This window comes from Cheilinus undulatus, linkage group 21 (assembly GCF_018320785.1).
Source record: "Cheilinus undulatus linkage group 21, ASM1832078v1, whole genome shotgun sequence".
Taxonomy (NCBI): Eukaryota; Metazoa; Chordata; class Actinopteri; order Labriformes; family Labridae; genus Cheilinus; species Cheilinus undulatus.
In genome coordinates this window covers 32,801,909-32,813,872 of record NC_054885.1, presented here as the reverse complement: position 1 = coordinate 32,813,872, position 11,964 = coordinate 32,801,909, and the positions used below count along the sequence as shown (strand labels likewise).

The 11,964-nt window shown below is 41.3% G+C and overlaps 1 protein-coding gene across 1 annotated transcript in view; it reads right to left on the bottom strand.

Moving 5' to 3' along the window:
- Positions 1–5,792: 5,792 nt before the first annotated feature.
- Positions 5,793–11,964, bottom strand: part of gpr139 (G protein-coupled receptor 139) — a 30,382-nt gene continuing 24,210 nt past the window's right edge. Inside the window, exon 2 of the mRNA XM_041778453.1 lies at positions 5,793–6,781. Within this exon, the coding sequence (XP_041634387.1) occupies positions 5,793–6,781 (989 nt within the window). The remainder of the gene's footprint in view (positions 6,782–11,964) is intronic.

Here is an 11,964-nt window from a genome sequence, read left to right as displayed (position 1 = left end):
AATTTGTTTAAAGGGTAAAAAAAAGGGACTCTTGAGAAAATTGACTGAGTGCTTTTGACATGAAGAGTGGGTAAGAAGAGACGAGTGGGAGGAGAGGAGAGTGAAGGAGTTGAGGAGAATGTGGCAATCAGTCATTTTCTGTTTGCTTTGCAATTTGAAGAAAATCAATCGGTGACAAAAGAAGGAAATTGGACTTCTGAGAGGGAAACTGAAAGAGCATGCTGTTTTGAGGTTTAGGTGAACGTTTCCTTTAGAGAAACTGAGTGGACTTCTACATCATGTGCATGTTAAACAGTGTCTTAAAGCAGTGGTTCTCAGTTGGTGGGTCAGGACCCCAAAGTGGGTCGCGGAGCTGTTTCCAGTGGGTCGTGAGTATGCCTGGAATAAAACACATTAATGACATCACCTTCAAAAGCAGGGATGGAATGTTTTATGAATGTTAAGGTATGACATCATCGTCAAAGGGAGAAGATGGAGTGTTCATGAAGCTGGGGATGTTGGGACTTTTCCCTCTATTTTTGTCAAATAGTAGGCCATAGCTGGCAACTTTGGAAAAGTGGGTGGAACTATCAAGTAAATTTCAATCATTTACACAAGATTTTACCTTATTTGTCCCCATTTCTTAAAACACAAAGGCTAGTTCTCCCCAAAACTGAGCTAATTCCTTAAGAAACTGCCAAAGTTTCTATTCAATCTTGAGAAAATGAAGTAAAAATAAAGTGTATGTATGCCCTTCTGCACATATTTGTTTCTTTGTTTAATCATGTTTTGTTCCATCTAAGGTCCAAACTGCTATATTTGTATCTCTCATAATGAGGTGGTGATGGGTCCTGAAGCCCATCCAGTCGAGAACTGCTGTCTTAAAGGGATATTCTGGTATTTCTTGGGGTTGTATGAGGTACTTGGCAGTAGTAGTGGCATTAGCCATCAGAGATTTAAGTGAACCGCCATTTCCAGGATGACTGCGCCATGCATTGAAGCACCGCAGGTTTGCTCCAACCAAAGACAAGAAACCTTGCCCACAGGAAGTGTGTCTAGAGTGCTGCGCCATGGCGTGCAGCCCTGATCAGCGGGCATAGATCACGGGAGAACTGCTAGTTCACACAGGAATAGTATGCCAGTGGACCGTTTTACCTTTTGGGGTTGATTTACTCTCCTTTCTGGTATAAGTCCATAATATTATTGCTTCCACCATTGGGTGAGTACACTAAGAAGTTAAAAGGTTGATGTTTGCTTAAAAGATCTGTGGTTTTATGTAAAATCCTTTGGCTGAATGTCTTCAAAAATAACTTTTCTTCATCAGTGTCGCCCTTGTAGCCCTGTGACCCACTGACCAGCTAGTGACTCTTTGCTTTCGCTGCAGGATGAGACGTAATGTTGATATAGTGATGATTTACTGTATGATCAGGAGTCCACACATTGTGTTGTATTTTAAAAGAACCGAATATTCAACACTTGTGCCTTCCTGTTTGGAGCTTTCTGATTGACAGGTATTGACACAGTTTGGCAGAAGCAGGCCCTAAAGATTGATCTGCAGCGTATCTCGAACAAGGCGCAGCGGAGTGGCGCTCAGGGTTGCGCAGCTGCTGGACTAGAACGTGGGCAGTGGAACTGCTCTGATTGACCAGAGAGGGAGCAATGTGCTCCTCAGTACAATTTGCTGGCGAGTCGCGGCCTGGTTGCTTTATGTGGAAATTAGAGGTTGGCATTGCCCCTTTACAGCCAGCGAAGCTAGGCTATAAAGCATAACAAACGGGTACAGCTCCTCCATGATTTTAAGTGAATCCAAATGACCTTTCACACCACTCCAAACGAACCAGACTATTTAATGACATTAAATGGGAATTTTACTTCTAAAACCATGCTGCTGAGCTCTTTTGCAGTTCCACAGAACTTGCACTGGTTCATCTTCAGCATTTGTCAGAAAGTTCTGCTTTGCTTGAGATATTGAGTCTATTTTTGCGGAATTGCAGCTTGTGCACTGTTGCCAGTCTGCAGTATGTTGCCCCTGTGGTAAGTTCATTTATAATGCGCTCTGTTAAAAAACTTTCAAACCAGTTAATTTTCATAATAACATACTTCTCATCTGTTGCATATTTTTGTATGAATCCTCAAATCGATATTTGAGATTTCTGTCAATTAAGTATTTTTGCCTCATTTTGTAGTTAGCTTGTTAATCAACTGTTACCCAAAAAAATATTTTTGAAACAGATTTATACAAGGAAGCTGTAAGATTTAACATGCAGGAATACACAGCTTTAAAATTGTCTGTATATCAGCAATGTAATTGACAAATGTGAAGACTAATTTATGAACCCATTACATTATTTTGTTCAAGCTCATCTTTGGCTGGTCTTTCCTGTAATAGTAGATAAAATAAAACGAAGAGCAACATCACCGCTGTAGTCACCCTCTTAAGCGTGCCAGACATTTGAGTGTTGAACAAGAGTTTGGAGGTCGTGACATTATCACTGATGACAGACACACCTAACATTCATCAGATTTAAAGCCGTATCCATTACAAGAAAAGGCCAGATGTGTCTGATCTCTCCTGGCAGGTATTAGCAGAAATCTGCCCTTTGGCAAAGCTCCATTCTCTGTAGATAGATGAACACTGCTGATGTCTCATGGTGTCTGCAGAATGAATGTGCACTGAACTTAATGTGTTCTTAATACGGTGCAGAGTGTGCATGCTCACGGTTATGGTTTGTTACTGGGCAGGATTAAGATGACGTTTGATTGTGTTTTACTGAACAGCAGAAGGAGCAGTGTCCAAATGTTTCTCTGTGACCCTGAGATCAGATTCACAGCTGCATCATGGGACAGAAAAAAATTGTAGCTACACCCCCAGAGCACTTTTTTCAGATAAAAACTTTGTAAATGGGTTTTTATTAGTACTGTTGAAATTTTTGAAAAAGTATTTACGTTTTTGTGCTTAAACTGCTGAATTTGTCTACTGGCTGCCCTGGAGGAAAAGGGCGTACGTGAGAGCTCAGCAGCTAATGCCCATTTTTTCCTACCTGTAGCAGCCGACAAGCTGAAATTTGTGGGTCACAGTTGCCTCAACCAATCAAAGACGTCACTGTGATGCACTAGGGTTGTGGGTAATGTTGCCCAAGTCTGAGAATAAGTAAGTGATGCTTGATATAGGATTTTTGCTCATTTCTTAAATATAAATGTAGTTCAGACCTAAAACCTTTGTCATGAAATTATACTTTAAGGTTTAAAGAATGAGGATAAACAAAAAAAAAAAAACAAAAAAAAAAAACAAAACAAAACAAAAAAAGGATTCTGCTGACAGGGGTCTGCAGATACTAAAACTCCACAAATGTCATTGGGAGGCCAGTGGGTCACAGAGCTACTGATGGGGAAAAGTTAACTTTTGAGGTAAAAAGCCACAGAATTTTAACTTCATAACGCACTCACCCATGGTGAAAGCAATGAAATTATGGAATCATATTGAAATGAACGGCAAATCAGGCCTGGAAAGGTAAAATAATCTGCTGTTGACATACTATCTCTGTGTGAACTTGCAGTTCCCCTGTGATCTCTGCCCTCTCTGTCTCACTGATCAGGGCTGCATTGTGCAGCGCTATGGTCGTGCTTCCAGTGTACAAGGTGGCTTGCTTTGGTCAGAGCAAAACCATGCACTGAGAAGCCTGGCGCAGACGGTGTGTGTGGAAATTACGGGTAAGAAAAAACTCCATTTGTAGCATAAAGTGCTGCCACTGGTGTGGATTTGTTCAAAGAAAATAATTAGGGTGATCATTTGAATAGATAGCTGGATGAACATGTTAAACAGTATCGGGGCTGAACCCATCAGAGATTTTGCAGTAATATTAAATTTTATGTAGTTCACTGTAAAACAAAACAAGTTTAAATTATTTGTTATATCTCATTATGTAAGTTTTTTAAGCCATGGAAACAATTTCTTTTATTATGACTCAAGTTAAAATATATGATTTGCATGTTTCCGTGTTTATCACATATGTAAATTTTGGACATTTATGACACCCAGAGTATGCTTCTTTGATTGAATACAGGTTTTAAAGACTGAAAAGTGAACTTTGACTGTTATCCCTGCTATGTTGAAGTTGCTTCCCACAGATGTCTCTAACTCAGTGGGTAACTTCACTCATGGTGCAAAAGTGTGTAATACCCAAAGGCATTCTAGGAAAGCTTTTCAGATTAAAGGATGAATGTCAAGTATTTGGGTAGAATGACAAAAATTACTTGGGTTATTGAGTAATGTTTACTGAAAACTAAAAATGTGTTCTATCAACTCAGAAAAATAGAGAAGAAATAGCTATTTTGGATTTTTAAGTTTTTAACAACCTTCAACTGTTGGGACTCCCAATGTGCTGTTGCACAAGCTTGTGTCCTCTATGTTACCCTATGTCATCATGTCCCTGTTCAAACCATCTCCTGTTAATTCTCTAATGACATTAGAACTTGAAAGTTTTGCAGGCAAAGGTGGTTTTAACCAATCAAAAATGTTGCTGTGATACTCAAGGATTGTAAATAATGTAATGCTGTTGACTGAGATTGCTCATACCTTGTGGGTAATGTGATAGTCTTCCTCCTTGTTTCATCCAATGTGTGGACTAGGCTAGTGAATTTGAACTACTTCTTTGTCCAATGCAGAAAGTTTTCAATGTACATCACTTAATATCCATGCAAAATAGCCTCTTGACCACGTGTTACAGTAGATTTAGTTTTTGTATAGTTGAGATCCACTGGACTAGGCCTTAGTGGCTCTTTAAAGAGGGAAGGATGGCAGGTGTTTTTATCCTCTCAATCTCAACCTCTCAATCTCTCTCTTCCTCTCATTCTCTTAGAAAAGCTAAAGGGTTAAAGAGATACATTCATTATATTCATCCAGGTAATGGCTAACAGTAAGTCATCAAGGTCCATTAAAAGTTAATAGAGGACTATCTACACAGAGCAGAAATTTCCTCTTCCTAATATTAGAAATACAATTACTAGGTTAATGACACCTTGGAGCCCGACCAATTAATTTTTTTGTCTTGTGTTTTTGTGCAGCTACAGTAACAGTCAAGTTTGATAAATATTTAACCAACAATAAGCAGAGTTTCCCCTCATCTCGTGACAGTCTTAAAGCTCGGATGTGGGATAACATCCGAAGGTGACCTGTGAGAATGAGGAAAGTCAAAAACTGTTCATTCAATAAAAGCACAAATTAACATGCCTTTGAGAGTCCTCTGCATATTAAGCTAGAAATGACAGCGCTTTTTTTGAAGTGCTTGAGAGACAGTCATAACCGTGGACAGTGGACATGCCATCAATGGCTGCGCCTGAGTGAATCACCCCTCTGAGGTGGGACATTTAGCGCCCGCTCTGGCTTGATTTCTGCTTGAATTCTGGAAATGACTCCCAGCGGGGAGACGACACATCTGTTCGAGGCTCGTCACTGTTGTGCAACGGCGAGCGGCCATAAAGAAATCACTGTCAGCAGGCGTTTGATGCTTCACCAAGGACTCATCTAGTTGCAGTTTATCACTGATACAAACATGGGCTCATAAAAGTCAGTGATAGATGGTGGTGAGATCCTTTTATCAGCCAGTCTATTTTTTTTCTTTTTTTGCTGGAGGAAACAATCAACCTTTCTCAGCTGGGCTCAGCAAACCTGCTGTTTCTCTTGCTAGCTTGCTACTTTATATCACTGAAAGCTAGCTAAACCGCCGCCTCTGTGCTCTCTGGGCAAGCCTCAAAGAGTCCCACATGGGGAAGCCGGTCCTCAAGGAGACAAAGCCTGAATTTACTCTGGCAGCTCAAGAGGAAATGCAGATGGGCTTCCCGTTTTTGTCGTACTGGTACACCAACATTTTGATGCAGTGGGAGTTGGCCGGTGAAATCCAGGGGCTGCTTGTGATCGAGAAGTTGTGGCTGGCGTAGAACGGAGGTGGCTGCTTTCTGCAGTGCACCAGAGCTCGCAGCACATTAGCCGCCATCCCCCGAAAACGCTTGCTGATGAAGCAGTACAGGAAGAAGTTGACGCCAGTGTTGAGCAAAGCGAGCATGTTAGCCAGATCAGTGAGCATGTGCAGCAGCAGGCCAGCACCTCGTGACGCAGGTGGAGGGGAGTAGAAGTGGTACAGGATCATGAGGGTACGTGGAGCCCACAGGACAGCGAAGATAGAGGTGATAGCGAGGAGGATGGCGGTGGTTTTGCCAGTGGAGTAGCCGCGCAGGCGGAAACAGCTGCGGCGTCTGCGCAGCTTCCGAACGATGACAGCGTTGAGGGAGAAGAAGACGGTGCAGGGGAGGAGGTAGACGGTGGTGCAGTGGGCCCACACCAGGACATGCTGAGCCACGGTTCTCCTGTCACCCTCTCCTCCTCCTCCTCCTCCTCCACTGCCCACTCCAGGAAGGCTGTGCCACAGCTCAGGCCACCAGTAGTAAGGAGCTGCAGAGAGCAGGCACCCAATATACACTGCAAATATCACCCTGCGAGTACGGGCCGGGTAGGAGACTGTGTGGTAGCGCAGCGGGTGACAAACAGCGATGTAGCGGTCAATTGTGAGAGGCACGGTGATCCAGATTGAGGTGTGGATGGAGGAGAACTCTAAAACCTGCACCGCATTGTTCAGTGACAGGGGCAGTGGCGCTGCCAGTATAAAATCCTCCAGTATGAAGTCGACAAACACGATAAGCAGCAGGACAAGGATGTCGGCGGCTGCCAGAGCCAGGAGATAGTTGTAGGAGGACTTCTGACGACGCAGCACCAGCTGGGACAGGATGACCACGGTCAGGATGTTAGCTGGGGGAAGGAAGAAGGGGAAGGAGGATGCAGGGAGGTGATTAAAAAAGGAGGAGGATGAAAAAAAAAAGTGTAAGATTGGAAAAGGAACGGGTGAAGGTTAGGGCAGGGAAAGAGAGAGAAAAGAATGTGTTAGCGGGCAGGTAATTGAAAAAGCTGCAGGAGGGTTTTACTGTAAGTGCAACTAACACAAAAGTTACTGAGCAGCAGTCAACATGAGAACAAAAATAAAGTTTAACCTCTGAGGGAAAGTTCCAGCACTACTGTAGAGACTAAGAAAGCAAGAGAGCAAGCAAGGTGAAGTCATTCTAGGACGTCTAGATGTCATTTCCAGTCATAGTTTCTGCACAAAAGACACAAATTAGGACCAGATTTTGGTTCCAGAACTGATTTAATTTAGGTCTGTCTGGATTAATTGCATTGGATGTGATTAATTAATCCCAGTTAACCTCGTGCTTTCTTGTCCATTTCAGCACACTGTGGTTAACCCTTTCTAGAGCACTCGTTGGAATACTTGAAAATTCAAAATTTAAGCCCTAGAATATTATTGGTTGACATCCAAATACTTTTTTACTTTTGTCACATTTATATTTTATGGTCTGAGTATTTACTTGCACAGTACAAAGTTATTTAAATACAAAAATATTCATTTTACATGACATGATGTGGTTGACTTTAGAGTCTGACCTTTTTCAGAGGAAAGACATGACTGGCTACTGCCATTTTTATCTTATAATTCCAACAGCACCTAGAATAATCACAAATACTATATAACCTCGTGAATTATAGAAGTGGTAAGACCTACAACAAAAATAGAAACTGCTTTATGCCATTTAAATATAATAAAACTGTTATATGAATGCAAAACTGACTAAAATCACATATATTTGACTATTCATGCCATTTTCTTTCCTTATAATTCCATCAGAAAATGTAAGAAACATTACAAATATTAAAAATCCAAATCAATTCAAGCAGGTATAAGGCTAACAGTTGAAATAAAAACTGATTAAAACCACATAACTATAATAAAACTCTTATAAGGATATAAAAATGATTAATAATTGCACCTATCTTACTATTTAGACCTTGAAAATTTCTGTAAATTAGTCAAATTTACCACTAGATCACTTCAAAATTTTTTTACAAACCTTTGACAACATCCAACTCCACTACAAAGTACTATTATCCTACATTATGATAACTTATTAATCAAGCAATACCCTTAGTATGGTTGCTAGATGAACTGGCCGTATGTCTTAAAGGTTACATATTCTACCCCTGTAAGACAAGTTTATTTTGGTGTTAGAGGTCCCATAAACATGCCTGTAAAGTCTGTTGCTGAAAAATTACTCCAGTATTGGATTTTTGCATGTCTAAAAAACCCCTCTGTTTCAGCTCTGCTAAGAACGAGCTGTTTCTGTGTCTGTGGCTTTAAATGTTAATGACCTGTCTGACCCCACCCCTGACTCTGCCCCCTCAGGAAAAAGATGTGGCTTAATGGATGTGGCTCTTCTGATCCAGCTTTTAGATGGCAGCTGAGAGGAGGATCAGAAGAGGAGGGCGGGTTTCCAAGCGGGAAGGCCAAAATGAACCTGGGGGCAGTGCTTACTCCCCACATGACATCATGAGGGGAAAATCTTGTGAAGTGCTTGCTTCAGCACACATTTTCTGAAAGGTGGAGAAAGGGGGGGGTCTGATTCTTTGGGGGATTTTGGACAGGCCAGGGGCACGTATTTTTGTTAGAAAAGCATGAAAATGTGTATTATGCACAATATGTGACCTTTAATCTAGACAACATATTACATCCCTTAACAGGCATATGCCCTAGTATGGTTCCTCCATTTTTCATGCTAAAATTTCAGTAGTTACCAGAAATCCTATGCAGACAAAATCCATCCTGACATTTAGCACTACTGTTCACCTTTATACTGTGTGAGTTTCATCATCTTATCATGATTAGTTAGGGTGTTGGGACCGTTAGAGAAACAGGCTGAAACAGGAAGTTTGAGACACTCTGGGTCACTGCTGATTGGTTGGATGGTGTGATGTCACTTTCTGTGATGCTGACTGATCTCCACTGATTGGCTAAGAGAATCATTCTGGCTCTGTATCACGGATTAAAAGGGTTAAAAAAAAAATTCCTATGCTGATGCTGCATCAGAGTAAATGTGTTGGCCAGTGCAGCTGCAAGCAGAAGGCAGACACAGTTTAAAGATGTCCATGCTTCAGGGGAATAAAATAAGTGCACATAAATCAGAGAAATACCATAACCTATTTCATGCCTTTAATTTGGAGTGGCAGGGGGTCACACTGGGGTTGTGAGTACCAAAATGAAGCATCAAAATCTGTGTTATTCAGTCCGGTAAATATGGGGTCTGTTGGTAGCTGTATATGGACTTGTGTATCACTTTCAAGTAGTCTAACTACTCCCTCTCACTCCATTTTACTGGTTGAGGGGCGACTGACTCGATCCACTGTGCCACAGTCGCCCCACAATCATAGATGGACTGAAGTGGAAGAATTTGCCGTGGTTTGACGAGTCCACATTTCACATTGTTTTGGGAATTAAAGCTGTAGAGTCGTCTGGACTATTAAGGAAAGTACCATCCAGAGTGTTATCAATGCAAAGTTCAAAAGCCAGCAACTCAATGGTTTGGGTTGTATTAGTGCCCATGGCATGGGTTGCTTGCACATCTGTGAAAGCATCAATTATACTGAGACAGAAGTGCATATTTTGGGGCAACATATGCTTCCATCCACAACGTCTTTCTCAGGGATGTCCCTGCTTATTTCAGCAAGATGGTGCAGAGCCACATTTTGCATGAGCTACAACAGCATGGCTTCACAATATAAGGGTGACTGGCTTGAATGCAGTCCAGATTAGTCTCCCTTTGAAAATGTTTGTAGCAATATAAAGTGCAAAATATATAAACAGAAACTTTACACTGTTGAGCAGCTTATGATGTACATCAAGCAAGAACTGGAAAGAAATCCACTCTCGATACTTCAATAGAGTTTGAAGAAAAAGTGATGTGACAGCAGTAAGCATGCACCTGTCCGAACTTTTTTGGACAGGTGTCTGTGTATCCAAAAACACAAAAGTTTATCATTCTGAATATTAAATGTCTTGTCTTGTGCTGTATTCCGTTAAATGTTGGCTAAAACAATGTGTAAATCAGTTTTTTTCTTCTTAATTACAATCTACTCTGTGTCCCATCTTTTTTGGAAATGGAGTTTTTATGAGAGAAGAGCAGCAGGACTGATTGCTGTTTTTTGATCACCCACCTCACCATCTCATCCAAATACTTCTGGTCCTATAAAAGCAGCATGGCAAAGGTCAAAGTGCCAAACTCAAGGCTCCAAAGAGCAGCTGATGAACCATAACGGTGGTCATGTCCAGTATTTATCCTCCATGGTCTCTCCTCTTGTCTGTTATAATAAGAAGCTTTGTTCCCAGCGAGTATTCACGTCCGACTGGTTCTCCTACTCTGTTTTCCTTCCTGTGTTTAATGCCTTCATCCCTCCCTGTTCTTCACCTGCTCTGCAATTTCAGCAGCACCTGTGCCTCCCTTTGGCCAAATTGTTATCTCTAATAAAGAGTAAAACCACAACAGCAACATGAGGGCAATGTGCAGCATCATAGCTTTGGCAATCTGCTGAGCTCACTGCTGCCTGCCCCTGGTAATTTAGCTCCTGAAACAAAGCACAAGGGCACCCCATCTCTCCCTTCTTTCTTTTTCAATCTGTGCTCCATTTCCCTAACATAAACCCTCAAACCATGTCCTCCATGTGGCACAATCAAATATTTCCCAAGTGTCATTTGCAGTATTTATTAAAACTCTCTCTTCACAGGACAGTTAAATAGCCCAGAAGGGAGACCACGGCTCTTAAAAAAGAACGTAGACTCAGAGGTCTGGATGTAATTTATCCCACTGCTGCTTTTACCAAAGCATGACCTCAGTAACCTGCATCAGTTGAGAGGAGCACAGCTTTCTGCCTCTCACGTGGCGCTGCACTTCAGAAATTGAATTGAACAACCTCATTACACATCTTATTTCTTTGTCCTCCTACTGTGCTCTCCTTCGCCGTTGCCACCTGTGGACTTTGGAGACTTTGGAGCATGCACAGAATGCCTCGTCAAGTCTGGTGTAAACATGCAAGAGCAAATCGATTGCATAGTGTTGGTGTGTTGGTCTGACATTAAGAAATTTAACCCAGTACAGTTTCAATGGGACTAACATGTTTATGTGCATTTTAAAAGTCCAGTTTTAGTCGAACTGACAGAATAATTTGAATTTTTCTAACTACATGGAAGCGTTCTGGCTGAAAGCTAGCATGAACCCAGCTGCTCTGTGAAAGTGGCTTTATTTCAAGTATTTGCTTTGCAAGCAGCTTTAGTTGCAGACGTATAAGCATTTTAGTACGAAGCAATTTTGAGGGAGATTCAGTCAATCTTGTATTAAATGGCCTTTTTTTCTAAGCAACAGCAACTTTCAGTAACATAGCAAAATATCCAGAATGGCTGCCATAGACACATCCTTTGAGTAATGAAATGTATTTGATTTATTAACACCATGACATATCTTCTTTGCAAACATCATAAATCAAGTGGTTTGGAATAGCCTCCTTGGGGGAGGTCTTCCTATCATAGCCTCTGGAACTGTCTGAAAAAGCATGTTTTTTTTTTGGCTTTGATTCTAATATAGGTCATTTTGTACTCTGGGTCCTGTCTTGACACATATACTCACCTATTTTCATAATCCTATGTAAAACGTGCAGTAGGGGCTAAAATTTTGAAATATTGTAGGGGGCGCTGCTGAGCCAGTAAGTCATGCCCACTATTAAATTTTTGAATTTCAAAGTAAGGATCCATTTCGGTTGGATTTTTTTCTGCCGAGATTAATGACTCTATGAGTGTGTTTTGCCTATTTAAACACTACTTCTTGTTTAATGGCAAACAAAATTTGCCATGGCCAAATTTTGACATAGACCTTTTTTGTTTGGGGTGGGGTGGGGGGCATCAAAATTGGAGTGTCTGCTACAGACACATCCTTTGAGTAATAAAAAAAAGGTGCTTGATATGTATTTACACCAATAGTATAACTTCTGTCTAAACACCAAAAATGAAGTGGTTTGGATTAACCTCGCAGGACTCCGTCCGATCGTAACCCCTGGAGTTG